This window comes from Vanellus vanellus (assembly GCF_965231255.1).
Source record: "Vanellus vanellus genome assembly, chromosome: 1".
Classification (NCBI taxonomy): domain Eukaryota; kingdom Metazoa; phylum Chordata; class Aves; order Charadriiformes; family Charadriidae; genus Vanellus; species Vanellus vanellus.
The window spans coordinates 67757864-67781373 of NC_138905.1; the positions used below are offsets into that span (position 1 = coordinate 67757864).

Consider the following 23510-nt stretch of genomic DNA (forward strand, 5'->3'; position numbering starts at 1 on the left):
TTCATATGCTACAATTGATTGGTTTTTACTTCAGGTCTAATTTTAAGGTACTGCTGCCTCTACATTTCTCTGCATACTGCTTCTTAGCCAAGACAAGGCATTTTATACCAAAATATTATGGCTTTAATTAGTGCTGTAATTGGCATCATATTGCCGTTTTTCCGGTGGTTTATATGTATGAATATCATCTAAACATATTCCTCAGTCATTCGCAGATTATATTTCTTAGCTGACAATGTTTAATACCATCAAGCAGAGGAACGCATTTGCATCTTCTCTTTTGTGTGCGTGTTTCTGTTGTTTTTGCTAGCACTCATTATGAGTATTCTGTCATGCTATGCACTCCTGAGACCTTTGCCTCGTTTCCCCAGGTTTGGCGTTTCATTAATAAATCACAGCTTATGGACCTTTCTGGGGAACAATTGCCTTTTATAACATTCTACAGTAGTATCAGCACAGTTAGAAAGTATGCCTAGCAAAATTCATATGCCACAACACTTCCAGAACAATACCTGCTTCAAAGGCACGGCAAGGTGAATAAGGCTATTTATCGACGGAGTCTATCTGACAGGCTGGAAACCACAGTCATTTTCATAAAAGGTCCATTTAAAATAAATCCTGCTTTCATTTTCCTGAGGGCCCACTTGAATTCCTTCCACACAGAGAGAAGGTCAGGACTGATGTTCTTAATCCTTAGCAGCGAGGTTTTTCTGTGCTGCTTCTGTTGTTAATGTTTGCTGTGGGGAGAGAGTAATAAGCCAGAAAGACTCTGTTTAGTGAAGGCTGGAGGGATGGGAGGGGGGGACCCCCTTGCGGGCGGCCAGCGTGCCTCGCTGGCTGTGTTTCTGCTCCGTTGAGTGCTGCAAGTGGATCAGCGGTGGGTCCCTGGTGGGGCTGGAAGAAACACAAAAGCCTTCCCAAGGTGATTGCTGTGCCAGCCAACAAACAAGCGAAAGAAGAAACCTCTCTCGGTCTGTCTGTATGCGATTGCCATTCTGAATTAAACAAGCAAACATGAGAACTGTCTAAATACTTTTTGCACCAGATTTTTCTTTTTTGTTTTTTTCTTGGTAGATGTTTGAAATAACAGGTTTGGAGTGTGGTACTCTGAGTAAATGCAGCCATAGCTGATGTAGTTCTGATTTGGCTCACCATGAATATATTCAGCATCTTGCCAAACAGGCTCTTAACTCCTGCAGGAATTTGTCACGCTAGGTAGGTAGTTTTCATAGGGGTAGGTAGTTCTGCCATTTTGAGCATATTAACACTGAATTACTATATTTTTCAAAGGTACTCTTTTTGTTTGCTACCATTTTCTTCTTTTGATTTGAGTTAATATTTCAAGGCTCACTCAGAACTGAAAGGTTTTGGCTTGCCCCAACGGTAGGGTGAGAAGGAGAGGGTAGGTGGAATGAGGACCAAGAAATTTGTAGCTGAGGGAGATGATGATGCTCATTGTTCCTAGCTGGTCTGAGTTAAACATTAGGGTGCCAAACTACTGCATGATTTTTATTAGGTTCCTCTTGTTCAGTGTTACCTCTTAAGAGCAAACTCGCCATGGATAGAGTTGCTTTTACAAAGACTGTGCTGGTACATACCACAAACAGTGCGTATGTGTTTGAATGTTACCTTTTTATCCCCCCCCCCCCGCCTTTTTTTTTTTTAACTCTCCATGTAGTGAAGCAGCCTTCAGTCACAAAATGAAAGGGAAGAGGGGAAAAACAACCTGAAGGTCAAAAGCATTTTTCTAATTCCTGGAGCGATTTGTTAACTTTCCTATTTCCTTTTGGAATGTTGCACTTCTCTTTTCAAAGACTCGTGTGATCCTGCATCCTGTTCAAATCGGCTCATCGGGCAGAATTAGAGGCTGCAGAGATTAAGGATTGGGAAAATTAATTTATATCTTCAGGGAACTTTAGAAACCTGGATAAGAAAGACCATAGATGCACAGCTGAATAGATGGGTAGCTGAGGTCTGCAGGGAAAAAGAAAATAGTCGATATAAATTTTTTACTTTAAGATACTAAAATAAAAAGGGAAATGTCAGTAGAATACACTTCTGTGCCCTGATGTGGGTTATGGGATTGGGAAAGGACTACTTTTTGCTTTTATTCTGTAATTTAGAGCTTGATTTCCAGAATGTTTGAGCATCTGCAGTTCCCATTGATGTAAACAGTGTTTTTAGGCACTTTCAGCATTCTGAAAAATAGGCTGTTTTACCTAGTGGTACAGACCAGGATGTGCTTCATTCTGGAAATGGAAAGTGAACAATTTCATTAAGGCAGTCTGAGATATGTGCCAAGGATTTATCTTCAGATAATCCCAGGTTAGGAAGCCAATGATGCTTTCAGAGGTTTTGACTCAGTTTCTGACTGGTGCATGTTTGCCTATACACCAGTTTCTGACTAGGTGGTGCTGCTGGTGAACTGCAAAGTAGTTTTTGTTGTTGCTGAATGCTGGAAATAGGATCAACGTGTCAGTTAATAAGCAGCAAGCGGTGGTGGTCAAAATAGTATTATACATCTCCATGGCTTTGGACTATCTGTGAGTATAAAATTTGCTTAATTCTAGCGAGTAGTAACTGTGGGTGATTATCTCAGAACTAGATGATCACCAAGGAAAACCGAGTTATTTTAGGAAGACAGTGAGTTGCTAAGCCTGGCTTTCAAGCAGCTGGTGCTACTGAAGATGCTGATTTTTTTTTTTTTTTTTTTTTTAATGAGATGAAAGAATAAAATGGATAAATTGTAGTGATTACAGAATTTGTGGCTCTTTTTGTAGGAGCAAGCTGATTGAGCCTGGTGTCTGAGCCAGATTTGAAGCTGGGCAGTTACCTTTCCCTTACCAAATGTTTGAGTTTTTCAGACCATCTGTTGACACCTGACTTCTGGCACTGTTTGCTCAGTTGTGGTGGCGCAGGCAGCAGAGAGAAACAGCCATAGCTCCACAGGGCCCTCCTGTTTGGCCACAGAAGATAAAGATGTATGTGTCCCATCCTGATTTCCACTGGTGACCTAAAGGAGACCATGCTGATGGTACATGGAGCAGGGCACAGCTCTGCCATGGCCTGTCTGTGCCTGCACCAGTGAGGTGGGACTGGGGGAGCACCCAGTGCTCGTTTCTGCAAGCTTTACATCAACAGAATTTTTTTTTTTTTTTTCCTGTGAAGGAATGAATGCTTAGGGTTGATTCCTAATTGGCTTAAGTTTGCTTTTTATCACCTTATGTGTGAATGCAGAGTGAATTTGACATGGTTCTACATTGTCCCTTTTATCTTTAATACTGCATATGTTGGAAGTGCAAGAGTGGGTGTTTGCAGATCCTGACCTCTTGTCAGGTGAGGTGCTGCCAGTGGTTTGGTGCAGGCCGGTGAGGAGTCATGTTGCCAAGCTGCTCGTGGCTTCGTGAGTGAATGTTTAAACAGGAATACGTGAACTAAGTTTGTCTAATTAAGTCTGCACTAAGGCCTTGCACAAATGGATGTTAGGAATAAACTGAAGATGTGTAATCCTCTGTCTGTGGTCTACAGTCGTGTAGCTTCTTTGAATCTCTGTGTCTCTTTTGATGGATAATGATGCACTTAACTCCTAGGCCTGCAAGCATTTGAAAATGTGTAATAGCATTCATGGCTTTTATACAGCCATGCAGTACCAACTTCCCTGGATACCAGCTTTTCCCTGCTTGCGGTCAGATGTTCCAAGCATAACATCTCACTGGCTGCAATGGACCATCCAGAGCTCACTTGCAGAGGGTGATTTATGCTTTTGGTAGGAAGGAAGTCTTTACTCCATGGAGCTGTTGGTTCTAAATGGTGGAGAGGTGACACTTGCCTCATTCTCAAAATAAACAGTTAGAGGAAGAAATTAAACCCATTTGATTGCCACCTTCCCATCAAACAGGCAAGCACGTATAAACACCTTCAGAAACATTCCAAGGTAGAACAGAATGGAATTTGCTTGGACTTATTTGCCCAGCTGCTGTCTTCCCCAAGGTGCAACTTTGTCCAGCTGGGAGGAAGGCTGTCCTCACGGCTCCACTTTCCAACACCTCAGCCCTTGGAGGTGCCAGGGGATGTGAACAGAAGTCCTGCCGTCACAGAGTGAGACTTAATGGATCTGGCACCTCAGACGATGCTTTCTCAATGGGAAAGATAGGGAATTTACAGTGGGCTTATGTAAATCCACAGTTTATGACAGATATGTTGAAGTAATCTGCATACCTCCTGCACTTGTACTTTGGGGGCTCTGGCTTGTAGAAGACTTGTGATTTAACAGTAGTCAGCAAATATTTATTTCTGGCTCAGGAATATGTCTTGTATGTAATATGGGAAGATCTCTTTCAGTTGTAAACTCAAGACTTTCTTCTTTTTCCCTCAAATTGCCAAGGAAACAATTTTTGAGATTTATTGCTGTGTTAATGGTTTTTGGCCTTGGAGTGATTCTTAGCTATTTTGTTTGAGACAGTGTGACAATTTTTTGCCTTGCCTTTGGGAGTTCTTTAGTTCTTTGGTGAGTCTATGAGACGTACCAGGTTAAAAAAATGTCTTTATTGGGTTTTGGTTTGTTGGTTTGTTTTGATTTTTTTTTTTTGTTATAATATAATGAAGTCCAAAGTGTAATTTGAGGTAGGTGTGAATTTTAAAACCCTCACCAAACTACCTGCTATAAGGAATACTATTTTGATTTAAAGTCGGCTTGTCTTTAACAAAAGGAATCATCTAAGGTTAATTCAAAGGTGCTCCCCCCGCACCCCGAGAGACCTCTGTGACCGATAGGAAGAGAAGTTTTATCGTTCCAAAAGAAAGCTCTGTCTTTGAGAGGAAAGGACCTGGCTCTCTGTAAAAGAAATTATAGGTCACTTCATTCCTAGTCCTAGCTTTTTTTATTTTAAGGAAAAAGGAAGACAAATAAAATTGCCTACTGCTCTTTAAAAGCTTTTACTACTGCTCCAGGCACCTGGAAGAAGCTGGTTCTGCCACCTTTAGCTCAGCTATCTCTTAAGTGGGCTCATTCGACCAGAGTAGTTGAACCGAATAAATGGTCTCAATATTTCCTTCCCCCCCACCTTGAAACTGTAACAAGCTAAAGGTTGGTTTTTGTTTTTGTGGGGTGTTTTTTTTTTTTTTTTTTTTTTTTTTTTTATTGGGCATCTCCTATGGCTTGTGTTGGATGGAAAATCCCACTGCCCTCTGTTCCTGCAGCCCTACAGTACGAGTCCCTGACGTTCTTGCACCATTCTGTCCTGCTTATCTACTCATTCATAAATCTGTCAGCCGCTCCTCCAGGGGAAGGAGGAATAAAAGATGAATCTACTAAGTAAATTTTGATAGGGAAAAAGATAAAGGACAATATGGTGTCGTATGAGACTTGTGCTGTTAGCTTTTAGCTGTCCACGGTTATCACCTGCACATGATCCTTTCAACACATCGTGGCTGCCTTTCTGTCCTTTTTTCTGTTTTCTCTGAGCTGTATAGCTGGGCAGATGTTAGCCCTTGCTGGGAAGGCAAGGACCGATAGTGCTGCTGTGCCTCCAGCTGCCGCAAGGCTGGGATAGAAGAATATTCAGTTCTTGGGTCAGGACAAAGCCAGGTTAGCTCAGAAGCTAAGTGGTCAGTAGAAATTACTTAGGGAAGTGGGAAATAAGATGTGAACAGAGTAACTTTTTCCTCCAGTAAAAATCCCAAATACGGGCAGCCAGTGATTTAGGAATTGCTTGCACCAGAGGCCTCATCCAGGTGGTCTCATTAATGGCCCCAGATGAGTTTCAGATGACCAGCAACCTCACCTGCTCTTCCTGCCCAGGGGCTTTCCCCAGCCTCTCCTCCCAGGCAGGACCCAGCTGCAGGGCCAGGGTGTCAAATACACAAAGTGCCTGTACAAATTTTGGAAAAGTTAATGGCTGGGTAGAGGAGAAGAAACCCAAACTGAGCTCTGGAGTGACCGCAGCACGAGCTCAGCAATTTGACCTGCCGGCTCGCAGGCAGGGACCACGCGTGGCAGAAAATCAGCCAAAGCCTGGCCTTCAAGGACCAGCTCTTCACAAAAGCCTCTGCCTGAACTGGATGCTTTAAAAACGGTGCTGCCAGATGTTTCTTGTTTCTGAAATACGTAGGACTGTGGAGGGCTCTGCTGCTCTGTGAGGCTGGTTTGTGAGTGATGGGCTCCCATCTCTGAGCCCTGCCCAAGGGACTGAGCTGGCAGCCCTCAATGGCATTAGTCTAGAGCTGTGACTTGTGGAGGGAGAAAGGGCACACAATACCATTTTCTCATTCAGCCAAGCTAATTCCTGCATTTTCCTCTTTCCCATTTTATGTACAGGTTTTATTTGTCTTTCTCCAGCATTGTTTCCTTTGCTTATCTGCAATGCTGCAGCCTTGAATAATGCTGTGTCCTTCCTAGAGATGTTAACTAGAGGTTGCTTTCCCAATTATTGCCTTAATGAACAACAACTGGAGAAATACTTGATGGTTGGTTCATTTGAAAGCAGGAGTGTGTCTTGGGGACAGAGAACATTTTATGCATTAGCAGTGCACTCCCTTTGGCCCAACATACCTTCTTGTGCCTCCAGGTCTCTGTTGTTAAAGCCCTGGCGTAGAGCGGTGGCAGCAAATGGGCACCATAGTTAGGCCAGACAAGGTGGGAAGGGAGTGTAAAATGGTAGGAGAGAAATGGAGTATATGTCCAGAGCTGGGTGAGAGGGAAGTTGGAGTTGAGCTAGGACTGATAATTTGCATTCAAAGTTGAGAAATCAGTTTTAATCCTTTCCCCTCCACCCCCCACCTATTCAGTTTTCTATTGTAATTACAAGCCAAAATGACCATTACTGGGGCACCTCTGCTCATCAGCTTTACGGATTGGTGTCAGCTTCAGCTCTGGGAATCATGTGGTTTAGGTGCTGCTGTTACTGCAAGAAGGTACTAGTAATTGTGATTCCAAGACACTGAAGAAGTGAATAATAGAAGCAAGTAACTGTAGTGCTGGTTAAAGCAGATATTGATAAAGTCTGGAGACATGAATTTGCCCTGCACTGCCTTGTGTTTCCTCTTTGAGCCAGGGGAAACCGGTGCACTTTTTTGTGATCCTGTAGTTCAGCTCCTCTAAAGCAACGTCAGAGCCTCCTGACACATACCCGTGCATTTGGTACCCATAGAAAATGTTCGTTGCCTTTCCCACGGAATAGGATGAATATACTTTAATACTGGGACTTCTGAATTTCAGCCACTGACTAGGCCCGTGGTAACTGACGTCGTGGTCTGTAGCTGTGCAAGAGCAAGACAGGTTGTACTGCTTGGCCCCGCATCATCGATTGGGCTCTGTTGCTCCACTCAAAAATCTTGTTCAACGTTTCTAAATTTAGATCCCTGCAGTAAAGAGAAGTCAATTTTCTCTCCAAAGTTGAGAAATCGCCCACGACAATTACCAAGTGCTGCAACCATTAAGTGATTCTGGTTGCATCTGTTTCTAAGCATGACAAAGCTTCTCCCAATGGCTGCAGAGGGGCACTGCAGCAGCTGATGAGGCAGCCGTATCACAGGGCAGGAAAGCACAGATGTCTGCCTGGGTGATTCAACAGACCTAATGCTACGCTTCTGCTAGCCTGATGTCATTCTTTGAGATCATCACTGGAAAGCAGGAGCTGATTCACCCTCTTGGGGTGGAGATAAATCTGAAACTCAACTTGCCTGAGGAGGCGTGGGTCTCTCCATGGCAGGAACGGTGGCTGCTGCTGATCAGAGCATCCTGAGATGCTCCTGTCGGCCGTGCGGATCACAGTTGTTTTGAATTTGCATGTGGCAATTCGATTTCTCCTCAAAGAGCGAGCCAAATTTAAAGGGGGCTCAAGTGAAGGGCATTAACTGAGCTCAAGTGAAAGACATTAATTCTAACATATAGCATGTCTCAGATTTCCAACTCTGTGTGAGCACGGAGACCTTGTGTGCAAAAGTATCGTTTCAAGTTAGATGTTGTCTCAAAAGGGATAAAATAACTGCATTAATGTGCCATTTGGGCCTAGTTTTCTTCACACAAAATGTGACTGACTGAACAGCTTTTTCCCAGTTATAAACATTTAGGATTGAACACAGCAGTCTATGTGTATGTGATATGCGTTTGTGTATTTACATGCAGCCACACTGTGGTAGACGTGCTAATATATACATTCACACTATTCTGTACACTTACGTATTACCAATATGAGGTATGTCTTAAGTACTACCTATGCCACCTCAAGAGAGCTGCGTACAATAGAGCTGACCTTGGAAAAGATACAAAAGGGTGGAAATACGTGCTGTGGTTAGTGTTTGTGCACTTTCTGGGCATATCAGAAGCACAAACAGTGCGTAAATATGGAAGCACAGTGTCTTGGAATAATTTCTTTTAAATGCAAAACATCAAACAATCTAAGTTGCTTTTTTTATGAATGAGAATCTCAAAAGGAAAGGGGACAGTTAGTGGTGAATTAAGTTGGATTTTTTTAGTTGATATTTGTTTAATTTTGTGTTATTGCAGAAACTGGAACACAAAGAAGTTTTGGTTGGCTTGTTGTTCCTGGTTTTCCCATTCATCCCAGCCAGCAACCTCTTCTTCAGGGTGGGATTTGTGGTGGCAGAGCGAGTCCTTTACATGCCGAGGTAACTATTGCAATTGAATTCCTTTCTAATGAGACCACCATCCCATTTTCTAAAAGCAGGCATGATTGCTTCTTCCCTTTTATAATACTTCAAACATTATATTGCTAGCCAGTCTGTTCTCTGCCTTTGAGTTTTGGTGTGATAGCATGAGAGATTTTATAGTTTGTTGAGAGCAGATTGTTTGGCAGGAGCAAAGATACCCAAAATCCCCCCCCCCCCCCTTTTTTTTTTTTTAACACAGATTTTTTTGGTGTGCTTGAAACAGCTCAATACAGAGATGAGGTGTTGTTTCTTGATGGTTGTCCTCCAAGACTCTTTTTCTTGGTAGCATTATCAACTTAAATAGTCCAATATTCCAATTTTCCAACCTAAACCATTCTATGATTCTATGTCCTTACTTTAATGACAGCAGCTGAAAAGTTAACCTGTCATATTTTATTGTGGTGTTGCTCAGCTTTCCCACTAGATTTGGTGGTCAGTAAAAACAGAGGTGGCTATTGCTGTCTTAAAAGGCTGCTGGCTTCACTTGTGGAATATACACGTGACCTCCTGCCTGTAAGCTATTGACTGCATACCCATCTGAAAGTGGAGGATATACAGTTGTTAAAGAGGATGAGGAAAATCCAGCCACTTCATCCTTCAGCCAATGCCCTTGGATTTCCCTCAGCTTCCAGCCTCTAATAATTGTCGCTTCAGCAGTCTGGATGCTTCCAATTGCATTTGTTCACTTCAGCAGTCTGGGTGCTTCCAGTTGCATTTATTCAAGGACAACGTTGAAGTGTTACTTTTGACATCTTCACAGTATCCAGACCAGAGGCTGCAGTGGTAATAGAGGACATTCATCCAAGATGTACCAGACCATTGCCTATTTCACAGAATCATAGGATGATTGAGATTGGAAAGGACCTCTGGAGGTCATCTGGTCCACACCACCTGCTCAGGCAGGGCCACCTACAGCCAGTTGTCTGGGACAGACAGCTTTTGAATATCTCCAAGGAGGGAGACTCCATAACCTCTCTGGGCAACCTGTGCAAGTGCAGTTTGTTCCAGCCATGAGCATAAATGGTCATTCTTGGATCCTGCGAGTCAGAAAGCCCGGTTCTACCCTTGGGTATGGAGGGTCAGCATCTGTTATCTCTAATGGCAGCTGCCATTGTGGAGCTGTTGACAAAGCACAAGTCCTCAATTTCACTCTGGATTACTTTGTGATAGCTGAAACAATAGTTCTATTCCACAAAATGTTTAAATTGTATTCCTCAGAAAATATGGATCCAAAAATCATAAGAAAAACACATGTAGGTGGTCTTTTGCAAAGCTGTATACATATTCTGATAGTCATTTGTATAAGCACTATCACAAAAGGGCTGCTCATTGGTGTAAAACAGGCTGTGTAGCAAAAGTTGCATTTATTACAAGCTTCTTACACAGTTAGGCTATGTCTCTGTGCTCTGCTATATACTGGCTTGCTTTTTGGGTCAAATCCTGCTGACTGTATTCACACTACTAGCCCTGCTTTGGTTTGCTGAGAGTATACCTGAAAGTATAGTGAGTGAAAGTTGTCCCTCTGAGTTATTTTGCAAATAATAACTCAACTCATGGATCTTGCATCATTTCAAATTAACTTGGAAATCAGATTGCTTTAAATTCATGTAACAGAAAATGAGGAAACACATGAAAGCGCAAAGCTATTAAGGAAACAGTCAGCTGAACACAGGGCTGTGTTGAGTGGTTGCATTTCTGAATCTCAAAAGAACAACTGTGGAAAATACTTCAGCCGTCAGCAGTTCCTCGTCCTCCTCCAGATGAGACTGCTGATATAATGAGAGGAGGGGCAATGAAGAAGAAAAAAAGGATGTGTTTGCGCAGAGAAAATTAATCAGCGTTAACATGTGTGCATATAGTTTGTATAATGCTTTTCATCTCCCCGAGGGCTTTGCAAATATGTGACCTACAAAGTAGGTAATTGATAGTTGCTGCTTTTTTTCAGGCAGGAAAACTGAGGCAGAAGGATTAAACGATTTCTCTGGAGTAAGTCTGTGTCGGAGTACCTGGATCTCATGCTTTGCTCAGATCACTCATGTCACGCTTAATGCAATATTTGGTTTTTGCACTTACCCCAGGCTGGCAGGCAGCTGGCGTGAAAAGGGAAGGCAAACCCTGGCACTTTGTGGGAGAGGTGGGCAGTTTCCAGCCAAAGGATCTGGAGAGAGTTGAGCTCTTGGCTTCAAGTTACCAAGAAATGAGCTCTCTTACATCCTCCGGGTGCAAAATGACATGAGTGGTGAGAGGGACTTCTGTGAACATTCATGACTATGGCAGAACCAAAATAACGTGGGGTTGTTTGTTTGGTTTTGTTTTTTTTTTTTTTTTTGTTTTTTTTTTTTTTTCCTTGGGAGCGTGGCAGTTTAATAACGATGGCTTTAGGAAGGGCTCGCGTTCTTTATTTAGAACAGCCTTTAGCAATTTTCTTACGTTACACCTTGAAAAGGGCTTTTCCTATCCTTTGCCATTCCTTCTCTAAAACTCAGCAACTCAGAGGTTGTCGTTCAGCTTTATTTAGACAAAAGTCCTCAATCAAATGGTGAGAACTCAATGATCTATATTTTTGGGCTTATGCTGGAAGGTGCTTTTTTATCTCTGTTTCAAGTAATAGCATTTTATTAATAGTTATGGATGTGGCAGTTGCATATGTGTATCACTGCCTGAAGTCCTAATTCAGTGTTGCTCAGTAGTTACCTGGGCAAAATGTCAAGCATTTTATTTTCAATAAAAGTTAAGCAAAGACCCAAGGGTTTATGTAAAAGATGTTGGAAATAGAAAGGAACAAGGAATAAGCCTTTTGCTCGGTGTCTAATTATATGGCTGGGCCTTGCCTTCTGGGGATTGATGGGTATTTGGAACAATTCCTCTTCTGTCTGCAGCCATGCCTCAGGGGAGAGGCATATAAGCTAAGTCAAAATGGTTGAATGTTTTCTTTAATTGGCTTTAGCAAACCAGAAATATTTGGAGAAAATATTTCTTGTATTTAGTTTTCCGTTGAGAGTCACAAGCACTTATTTGTTTAAATCAGGAATTTTTAATAATAGTATTACTTTAGCCTGAAAAATTTCATAGGAAAACAATTTATTGTCTTTCGACTTTTAATTTTAATTTTGTTGTTGTCGTCTTATCCTTATGAGGGGAAAACTTGTTTTAAGGAGGGCTAGGGGTATGAAATACTTATCTTAGGAGTGGTGGACAGGATACAACTCTGTAGACCACGGTTTTCAAATAGGCATCACAATAAATAGCTGGATCAGTGAAAGACTTAAACCAGTGCAGGTTTTTCCTTCATCAAAATGTAGATGTTATTATGCTTACTGCATATCTGCTAGTGCTGCTCTGAACATCAGACGGCCTAATTGTTTGAAAATCAAGAACAATGATGTGCATCCAGTTATTCTGAGCCATGAGCAATTTGTCTGAACTTAAACGGGAGCACTAGCTCTTGCTCTGTGTTGCCGTTCACATGGAGAAACTGGAGAGGCAATGCGAACTCTTGTGCTATCCAGGAGCTGCTTGCCCTACTGATGTACCAGCAGAGCTGGGGTTGCTCTCACATCTTAGAATCATAGAATGGCTTAGGTTGGAAGTGACCTTAAAGATCATCTGGTTCCAACCCCCCTGCCATGGGCAGGGACACCTCCCACTAGACCTTATCAGATGGGACGTTTCCTACCAGAGTATTTACCATTTTCCTCATCTTTCACTGCTACCCTGGTAGCAGTGGCTCCTGTCTGAGCTGCTGTATTATAGCTGGACAACTCCAGCTGTTTTCACAACTTCATATGAACCAACAAATCAACCAAAATGTTGCTACATGGCTTATTTCCAATTTGCTGAAAGCGATAGGCAATCCAGTGGTACCTGTGCCATTTTAATGGCAACTTGTTTGCGGTGGATATTGCAATGAGTGGGTCGCAGAGTGCACAGTTACTCTTTCCCAGCATAGGCAATTATGGGTGGCCGTCACTTTTTTTCACCAGCTCCTCACTATATCAAAAGTTGATGCTGCAACCCTAATTGTCAATACTAGAATTGAGATCACTGCTATATACAGGATGGCATTTGCTTCAGTGTCTATCTAAAAAGCTGCAAGAAAGCCAGCACCCAGAAAAAAGTGCACTTGTATTTTTTGGGAACTAAACACATCATGTTAAAGCTTTCCCCGTGCCATAGCAAAGCAGGGACCGTATGGAAGTTTTGCCTTTGCATAGAGCATGTTTTTGATCCTTCGTGGTAATGCATTCATTTCAATTAGTGTAATTCCATACATTACTAAATTTTGTAATTGAAAAAGAAAAATAACCTGGTAGGTAGTGGAATAAACTGTAATCTTTATGAACCTGAATATCCCTGAGCAGATGTCCCCTTTACTTACAAAGCAGCCACTTGAGGATGGGACTTAATGGTGCTTCTCTTTTTGGGGAGCATGTTATGCTCTCCACATTATCTTCATTTTCTTAAAGACCAGTTCTGAAAAGACAACACCATCCCTTTACATTTTACTTTCCCATCCCTTTCTTTAAGGTTATTTGAAGCTACAAGTTCACCAGGAGCTGAATTCCTATTTACCTTTTCAGTGTTCCTTCAGTATTAGATCAGATCCAGTAAGGGGTCACCTGATTTACAGAAGAAGCTTCTCTTTCCAGTTGGAGTGAAACCCCAACCCCAGTCAAGACAGCAGTGAAAATCCCATTGACTCTGTAGAACCAGTTTATCTGCTCCCTCAACTCAGTTCAGCAACATAATTAAGCTTTTTGCCTGCTTTCAAGTTATATCCACAATTTAGTTGGGATATGGAATCCAAATCACAGCTCTTCCATTTACTGAAATAAAGCATGATTTTAATGCCTTACTCTATTGCTGCTGTTCTTGCAAGGGCCATGGAGCACCCGAAATTCAGATAAGGAGTGAACTGGATTATGTCCACTGTTATTCAGCCGTGGACTTGAAAGCACTGGAAGGGGACTGGGAGGGCATTAGGAGATGGCAGTGGACCAGACCCCAGCCCCAGCCTGATCCCTTTTTACCTTGAGGGTTGCCTGTTCCTGCTCCAGGCTGTCAATTCGAGCAGTAGTCTGGCTCGTGGGTGGAGGCGAGGAGGTTGGAACCTTGGCTGAGGCGAGGGGCTTTGATTCTGCTTCCCCATCCCAGAGATAACGACTCCACTCTGCCCTTTGGAAGGGGGCAGAGAAAGTTCTCATCAGTTAATGAGAATTAACTCATTAACATCACTAATTAATTCTCATTAACATCAGTTTATGAGAATTAACTGATTGTAGAAAGGCTAAACTCTGCAAGCATCTACCTTTCAGATGCGTATCCAAACCTAAGCTCCTAGCTTTTGAAGGCTTGCCCACCCGTATTAAACACTTCTACGGAGAAATCAAAGCAGCCATCCTCTGTTAATGCGGTCAAGCAGTGCTGAGATGCTAGTGCCAGATATTTTGGCAAAAGGCAGTAAAAACATAAGAATAAAAGCCGAAATGATTCTGCAAAGCTGAAAAAGATTAGCTCATGGCGCGTTTGGTCTAGACTGCAGTCTTGCGTTATTTTAACTAAATTTAAAACATGCTTTTGAGAAACGTTGTGTTTTGGCCATGCACAATCGATTCACGAAAAAGCTAAATTTGTGTTGAGTGCGAGCATTAATGGCTACACCGGAAAGATTTTTGGTTTCATTGTGATATATTAGGTTAAAGGAAAATCTTCAAATGCATTTATTCCACTCCTGAAAATAATACAGATATGTAAGGATATTGCTTTTAGAAAACAGACATTAACTTAATTTATTACATCTTGTGCAAATAATCTACCTGGTCATGTTGATAAAAAGAGGCATTCTTATTTACAAGGGAATATGGTGCCCTTAGGAAGATGCCTCATGAAATTTAATAGAAAATAGTTTCTTACATGAAGTTTTTGGAGACTTCTGATGGAATTGAATGGGAAATTATATACCTACTATCATATTCCAGAAGTTATTACAATATTTTAATTAAAACTGTAGCATATAGACCCTTCCCCAGTAAAGTATGTAAGATTTAAGGAAATTTCTGTGGAATCCCTGTGGAATTATATCAGATTTTTCATTTACAAAATGTTCTCTTTCTCTAAGGCATATAGTAAGCAAAAGCCTGAAAAGTTTCTGTATTACCTGGAAATATTTCAGATAGGAATCTGCTGGAAGGAAAATCTTGGACTCAAACACTCTAATGAAGTGGATTTGTTTATCACGTGAGTTAATGGAAGGAAGGGAAGGGAAATGTGTCCAAATGTTAAATAGCCATTCAGAGGTTAGCGAAATCATTCATTTCTAGTCCATATTTTCTCTCTAATAAGGAAAATAAGAGTTCCTGCATTTTCTCTAATTACATCATGTTCTGACTAGAGGACCACATTGCTAGTGGAGGTAAATCATTTTGATGACTTAGTTGATCATGTCTAAGTGTCTTTAATATTGGCCTGCATAGCTTTTAATTTAGAGCCAAGGACAAAGTCTAACACTAACTCATACGGTAACTTTCCAAATTAGATGTATTCTGCCAGTGTTTATGTATTATGACTTGCAGACCTTATTCCAGGAAAAGGCCTCTTAATTCTCGTGAAAATCTGACATTTCATTCAGCAGACTTACTATTAAGTTAAGTACGCTGCCAGTTACTTGGTTGTCACACTGATATTTCTGAGCTGTGAGGTTTGTTTTTTTCCAATGGGATTTATTTTATTTGCTAAATATTATACCTTGATGGTAGTCCTGAAGTCTATTAAAACCTCTAGTAACCAAGGAAAAAAAAATAAGTATTAGTTCCATGTCATCATTACTGGGAGATGGGCAATTTAAATAACAGTTTTTCCTTTGTCCCCAAAACTCGGTATCAGTGAAGAAGCAGAGATGCATCTAGTGAATGCTGCTGGCTGTCCATGTGTGACAGAAACACATCCCACATCCTCCTTGCCTTTGGACATTTAGTCCAAAAACGTCACTGTTCCAACAGTTTTTTTTCCTCATAGTCCTGACTGGTTGAGAAACTTTTGATACAATATTTTCCCATGGGAAACACAAAATTTTAGTTAACCCAAAACTTTTTGCCAAGGTGTGCTGACTATGGTGAACCTTTAGATAGAAAGGTTGGAAACAAAAGACTTCTCCAACCCAAGATGGAGTTCATGGTGAAAAGGACACGGACAAGAGAAGTGGACAGTTGGATGGATGTGGCCCAGAACTGCCTCTTTGTGGAGGACGCTCATCTAAGAGTTGGGACATCAAGGTCCATCTGCCACACACCAGCATTTTTCCAGGATCATTGGTGCTGGATCTACACCCTATTGGATCACTCGGTGGTGGCAGCTTGATCCAGACCTGATGTAGGCCTGTGCTTGCACTCCTGTCAAATTGGCCGGCCTGTAACTTGCTGAATTTAGCCTGCCTTATACCCGCAGCGAGAGAAAATCTTGATCCAGCAGAAAGCTCGGCAGTACAAAGTAAACTTCTCAAAATTTCTGGAATACAGCGGAGTGTGGTTATTGCAGATCAGCACTTGGGCTTTGGTGGCTGGAGCATTTTGGGGACCCCAAACTCCAAGCCCTACAAGTGCTCTCACTTACTGCGTTCCCAGCTCTCAGCCTGGCCAGGTGCAGGGGTTTGAATCTGGTTGATCCGGGTCACAGGGAGCGCTCTGACTTCTGAGTTTCTGGCTGTTCTGGGTGACCTGGGTGCAAACGAGCATGCACATATGAATATACTGTTTTCCCAGATTAAAACATTTTTTAAAAGTCCAGATTTTATCCCGGCCCAGAACAGCTCCAGCCTCGGAAAACGTGACCTTTTTCATAAAACAGCATCTTTACTACACTTCCAGCACTGCTTGTCCCTGGGGCTCCATGCCTGAGAAAGCTTTTGGGGGCAGAAAGAGCCACCCTGGCCATGCTTGTTTTCGACAGCACTCCCTTCTGCATCGACTGCTGCGTAGTGAGGCAGGAGCAGCCCACGGTGCATGCCAAGCACACTTTTTGCAATCAATTACTCCCCATTAGAGAAGTGTGAGCAGAACCGATGAGTTTAACAGGGATGAACTGCCTTTTCTCCCCCTGCAGCAACAGCCCTGCCTGCAAGCTGCATTTCAGCTGACTTTTTTGGCTCTTCCTCTCGGCGTGTTTCCTCAGCTCAGGCCGCAGAGCTGGAGCGGCTTGAACCGGGAACGCGCAAAGCGTGTCATGCCAGGTAACGTGTGGAACTGGGGCTAGGAAGCTTGTGGGGAACTTAAAAAACAGAGAGAATCAAATATTTGTGTGCATTCAAACCTGGCAGCAGACATAGTCTTTCTCAGGGCTGCCCTCCCCTCTCTCTGAAGGGCAGCAGCGGAGTGTGCACTTAATTTGTCATGCACGCAAGGGTTAAACTTGTTTTAGAGGAGCTTGAAAGTGAGGGTTAGTTTTTATGGAGGGAAAGGGAGTCATCTTAAATAAGTGCTGGAAATCAAGAAGGAGGTTTGCAGCCCAGAAAGAGCCTCCGGGGTGAAATGTCAAAGCCAAGTGCGTTTTCTGGTCTCAGTATAGTTTTGAGATAATCCCTTTTGTTGTGTTAGCAGCCCCTGAACTGGGCAGTATTTCTTCCATCCTTTGACAGACTGCTTGTAGGCAGCTCTTTTCTTAACTGATATGCATGTATGTATGTATGCATGCATCTAGATTCTTATCTAGGCTGAGCTCTTAAATCTAGAGTAACTGCTTTGATGAAATCGATGGATTTACTCCAAGTTTATGTGCATGTAGTTGAGATTAAATCAATTTAAAAAAAAACCAAAACCCTAACTACTTCACAAGATTTGACATCCCCAAAATAACCATTACAAAGTGTGAGGAAGGCATCTTTTCTGCATAGTTTTTCCACCCTTTTTAACTCTTGACTTTACAGCCCTACCTGGGTGGATTAAAAAGGCTGGGGCTGCAGCGCTGGTGTCCGGGCTGGTTCCCTCTTGCGTGGTGCCTCCAAACTGCAGCACCCAGCCTGCTCTGCCCACGCACTCCTCCATGGAGCGGAAACCTGCGCTGTGCAGTCGCAACTTGGAAAATACAGTAAGATGCATGACTTGGAACATGCCTGGGTTTTCAGGAGCTTTCTGCAGCAGTAGGTCTCCAAGCAGTTTCTGGAGGAGGTAAGATAGTTTTTGATGCAGGCAGATTGCTGTAGCAGAACATCCTGATTATCTTGGGCTGTGGTACTAACCACATGTGTCTTTGATTAGATGCCATTGCCAAGAACATAATGCAGCGAAGCCATTCCTGACTTTTACTGAAAAGCGATAAACCTGATCCACAGAGGGAGAGAGGAGCTGTGTGTAAGCATTGTCAGCAACAGCCTCACCTCAGGAAAGGAGCCATAATGGCCAAAGGAAAAGTTGAAATTGTGACCTAATTACAGAAAAAGTGTTTGCAAATATTAAGTATCTGCTGTCTTGGCTCTTTTTTTCAATCAGGCGATATGTGGGAAATGGGGTCTGTGTGCCACCTCATTCCCATCTGCTTGTGCCTCCTCTCGCTTCACTTCCTTGCAGGTGGAACGTTATTAACAAACCATAGAAATTATAGATGAAAATTGTACAGCTCCCTGCATGCGATCTGCCAGAAACACATGGCAAGGGTGCAGGGTTTTGCCTGCTGGGTGCAGCCCTGCCCTTGCTGCAATTCAGGACATACCTGAGGTACCACTTTAATACTGCAGGAGTCTGAAACGTGAGGAATCGTGAAACCGTGGGCCTGTTGGTCCGTTTGCTGAGCTCTCCTGCAGCATCATTGAATTTCTGAAGCCACGGGTTGTCCTGTAATAAGCGCGCTCACTGTGAGACCACAGAAAAACTATTACCACGTTAACCTGTCAGGCTGTTCCTCAGGTTCTGCTTTGCATCTGACCCTGGGGGCCAAGCTGGCATGGACTTTCCACAGTGGGGAACAGTTGCTGCAGCAGGCTGTTGCTTATCCTGCTGAAGAAATAAAAAAAGCTTAGCAGTTTCACAGTAATTCAGTGGAAAATGGACTTTTAAAAAAATAATAGTGGGTTGGGGATTTTGCTTGTTTCCCGTTGTTTTATTTTGGCTGTTATAGAAAAGTGCTTGCAAGACTGGGGATGACAATGCCAAGAGAAAAGGCCTTCAGGAGAAGTGGTCCCCTCTCTCCCTCCGCTCCCTAGGAAGTTCTAGAGTTAACAAAAAACTTACACAAACCCTAAACCCACAACCCTGCAGCCTCCATACATATGCAGCTAGCTATGGAGATGTCTGGAATGTAGTATTTACAGTATTTTTTTCAAATGGCAAATGGGTTTTTGATGAAAGGTGCTTTTGAGACATTTTCATTTATTTTTCCTCTCAATGCGTGTGAGTAAAATCTGATTTCCTGGCGAATCTGATTTCCTGGTGAGCCAGCGCTTACGATTGATATGGAGTTGAGTCCCCCGGCACTCTGAGAAGGAAAGCTAACACATTTGAAACGTTCTCTGTGTTTGTAGGAAATGGCAGGGTCGCAGCAAAGGTAACCACAAAGGAAGTCTCTTAGAGTTACCTGGCAAGTTACTTTAATTAGATAAGTGCAGCCTCACCTGTGTGGGCTCTTCCCACCACAGTACCAGTCCTTGAGCTGCTCCTGACTCTCTGAAACTCAGCGCAGCATCAGGCAGCTTATCTGAAGCCTGGTGAGGTCGGGATCAAGGGGAAGGGGTTGAACTTGCATCTTGCAGGTGAAGCGCTGAGGGGGGGGGGTTTCTCCAGGTCCAGTGACTGTCGGGGCATGTTGCTGCTGCAGCAACTCCGTCTTAGCAAGCGTGGTGCTTTACTTGTTCCAAACTTCATGGTCTTGGTACTAAAGCTAATTTCTGTACTGGGACTGTTGAGTCTACTGTGAAGCAAGTGTATTGTAAGGTATGAGGGATTATACATTTTTGGGACTAGGAAACGACAGTAATATAATTATGTTTTTTTTCACAGGTGCTTAGTACATTGGTGTGGACACTTTTTTGTTTTGTTTAGAGCAGACCACAGGATCTGGAAGAGGGGTCTGGATTTACCTTGATTTCACCGTAATTATTTGGCCTTAGGTTAGAAATGTAAAGAGAGTTGCAAAAATTACTGAGGGTAATAGCTTTGGGGATGTTGCAGGGAGTTGTTGTTTTGCAAACAATTTGTGGCGTGAAATCACAAATGCACATGCTTTCCTGGCGGCAAAGGACATGTGAGTGCTTTCTGTGCTTTGGGAGTCCTTGGCCTGCAGAAGACCTGCAGCCAGGAATGTAACATCCGCCCTCAGCCAGGGGATGGGCTTGAAACGACCATGCAAAAAGATGTGGCTCCACCTGACATCTGTACGGAATGGTCCCTGACAAGATAACGCAGGCGTGTCCTCCCCACCCTTTCCTTGATGATCTCTGCGGCAGCAAACTGTCTGAAGTTTTAAGCCAAACTTACCAGGTTCTGAAAATAAAAGTAAAAGTACTCGCCTACTTCATGCTTTCTGATCCTTTTCCTTCTTTTCCTTTCTTTTGGGTTCCCGTGCTCTTTGTAGTGCAGGTACTTTGACTGCAGGCTAGTTAGGCTATAATTGTGACACAACTACAACTCAGTCCTAGCGTTGTCACAATTATCTTCTATCTTATTAAAGTGTAAATCATGCTTCAACCCTGCCCTCTTTAGCATCGCTCCTTTAACCTTGCCCTTAGCAGCTTTGCAGTTTGGGATTCTGGTATGTTCGCTACACGATTCCCTCCCAGCAGCCATTTGGGAGCCCGTTCCCCTCTGTATTCGTGCCTGCTGCTGAATCCTGTAGTCTTGCTGCCTCGCTGAGTGTGGGTGTAGAGCCTGCCTTTGGGTTACTTGCCTGTTTTATCTCTCGGGGAGTCCTGTGGGCTTTTCCGCAAGATACCTTGGTTTCCATTGCGCGCTCCCCTGTGTTGTGGGTAGAGCCCTGGACTGCGGCTTCGTTACCTACAAGTCCCCTGTCAGCAGCGCAAATCTCTTTATTGCCATATTTCAGGTTCGTGCTCTGCAAGAGGAAAATTGCAGCAGAGCTCCCTCAACAAAGGGCTTTGGGAGCCCTCAATGGAAAGTGCCACGCGGAGTTGAGCCCTGCTACCTACCCGCGCTGGGCCATTGCCAGTGCAGCTGGGGTGGGAGCTGCGGTCCTGAGACCAACCCTTACTCCTCTGTAGCACCCAGCGTCTCCCTGTAACCGTCCTGGCGATGCACTGCAGATGTTAGAGAATAACCCCTGGAAGCAGCACCTTTCCAGCGGCTGTGTAAGCTGTAATGCGGTGCTCTGGAGAAGCAGAGCGAGGGCTGCTGCTAAGGCAGAAATTCCCAACAGCTGGGGCAGGGTTTGACATAAATACCAAGACATTGACGTTTGCATTTTTTTTATTTTCTGGACACATTCACGATTCTGTTAGAAAAGGCCTGTTCTTGAAAGTGTGGAGGTGTAAGGAAATTCCTTTGAAAATGGCCTTGTGCTAAAGCAATTAAATAATGTTTATGTCAGATAATTAATTCCAAGGGAAGGGTGAAATTGCTGAAAGGCAAAATAACAGAGTGAAAACCGTCTGCAGGTTTTTGAGGCATTTCTTATTGGAAAGGGAGGGCTTATTACCAAGATTGGCTTTTCAGAGGTTTTAAAGTAGGGTTCAATAGCTATAAAGGCTGGATTGTTTGGCACCAGCATCTCAGTTTGTAGCTCTAAATGTCTGCTTGCAGTTAATGTAGGTGCAATAAATGTATGTGTGCGAAAGAATTCATGGAAAAAAACAGTGCAAGTGCCATAAGAAATGTGTTGCAGCAAAATGCGAGCATAGTTAAGTGAAAAAAAAAAAAAATACTGGTACCCACTTTTGAAAAATGGGAGAACTCTAAAACAGCAATGCAGAAGTTTTGAATGATCTCCAGATCTGATGTTGTCTCTGGATTTGCCCCCTATGTTGATACCTCTCTGTGTCATATACAGCACCCGTACTGTGCCACAGACACCACCACTGCCTGCTGCTGCCCCATACGTACAACAGAGGCTCTTTTTTCCTCAGTAAAAGCAAGAATTATTGTCCCTCTCCGCCCTTAGGAAGCCCAGACAATAGCAGTGTGCCCGGCCCTCCAAGAGGGCAGACAAACTGTACCAAGAAGCACACTCACAGCTCCTCGAAGATGGGGCATTTTTCTTTTTCTGATTTCCAGATTGACTTTCACCACGTCTTGTGTTTGTTTGCAAGGTCACCTCTGACAGGGGAATTGTGTTCTTAGTGTTTCTTATCTCATAGGAGTCTCATCGGGAAGTTGCTCGGATATCTTGGTACAGACCAGGAAAGCTGTAGATCTCTGGCTGGAGTGCCGGCAAGTGCGATAAGCTCTCTGCCTCCAGCCTGCCTGCGTTCAAGTGAGGGATTCAGCTGGGGTTCAAGGTGGGCCAGTGTCTGGGGAGGGCTCCTCTTTTGTCCCTGTGTGCTGGTCGTCTCCAAGTGTTATTCCAGATTCTTCTGCTCCCTTTTTTCTTCAGGCAGAGCTGCCTGGACTAAGATAGCTTTTAAGTCTAAAACTAAATCAGGTGCTAAGTAACTGCATAGGAGAGTTATAGATAAGCTAATGAAATTCCTCAGGCGATAGGAATTTAAATTCCTTTCTAAAAATGCCAAGAAGAATTAGCGGTGTACTAAGTACAGCAACCTAAAGCACTCCGTTTCCAACTCAGAGGGGCACCATTGGAAGAATTAACATAGCACTTGAATTAAGGTAAATAATTACTGAATTGATTGAAAGTTATACAGGAATAAGACCAGTTCAAAATGCGGTTTGCTTCACAGAAAATGCCTCAGTAGTTACGCGTGGAGAGCCATGGAAGCGCGTGGAGGCTGGACACTGGAGAAGACCGTGTGTGGTTTCATGGAAGGGCAATGAGGAAGCTCTGCTACTGCATCTCAGCTGTTCTGGACTGGGCAGTAGATGGGACAGGCTGGCCCCGATGTAGACATGCAAGACCAGAGCAGGGACTACTGCCTTTTGACGTGGCCTCTGCCACTCACTCCTGCTGTGCTGTTGGCTACAACACTTGCTCTCCAACCTCAGCTTCGCAATTTGTAAACTGGAATTAATAGCGGCCACCACTGCGGTTGTTTAGAGACTTCCCTGTGTTATAACGCTTTTCGCTTCCATTCTGCTCCAGGAGTGCTCAGTATTACTGTTATTACATGATAGTTTCTTAGCTTGCTGTTCAGAAAAGCAGCTGCCTTCTGCAGGCTGGTGTAAGCTACCATTATGCTGGGTGGTATTATGTACGCTACTGTACTTCTGGCGTCCCGGTCTATCATTTAGATTAATTTGGAAATTGTGTAGTGACTTGAGGAAAACTGCTGTTGAATTGGAGTTTGTTAGGCTGGAAAATGTAATTAGTCCCAAAACCCTATAATTGTGTAATAAATGCAATACTGAATGGTCTTGCATTATAAACCAGAGTACTGGAATATAACTTTTGGTACCTTTCCCTTTTCTTTTATTTTTTTTCCAGTATGGGGTACTGCATCCTTTTTGTCCATGGTCTACAAAAGCTGTCTACATGGTTAAATAAGTGGAGAATTACTGTTCTGACCCTCTTTGCTTTCCTGCTGCTGCTCTTCTCTTGGAAGACCGTGAAACAAAATGAAATCTGGCTGTCACGAGAATCCCTTTTCAGGTATGAGTGACCACAGAAGAATACTTGCAGTTTTGTATTGTTTAAAATAATTTTGTTACATGGAATAGTTTTGTTTAGCATGAGACCAGTTATTGATGCATTGCTGTGATTAGCATTTTGATTATTATAAAATAACACCTACT

General features: G+C 43.1%; 1 protein-coding gene across 1 annotated transcript in view; it reads left to right on the forward strand.

Moving 5' to 3' along the window:
* TMTC1 (transmembrane O-mannosyltransferase targeting cadherins 1) overlaps nucleotides 1-23510 on the forward strand; it is a gene marked incomplete at its 5' end in the record, with an annotated part of 143524 nt that overhangs the window by 75437 nt on the left and 44577 nt on the right. The window contains 2 exons of the mRNA XM_082490141.1: nucleotides 8507-8628; nucleotides 23203-23367. Of these exons, the coding sequence (XP_082346267.1) occupies nucleotides 8507-8628; nucleotides 23203-23367 (287 nt within the window). The remainder of the gene's footprint in view (nucleotides 1-8506; nucleotides 8629-23202; nucleotides 23368-23510) is intronic.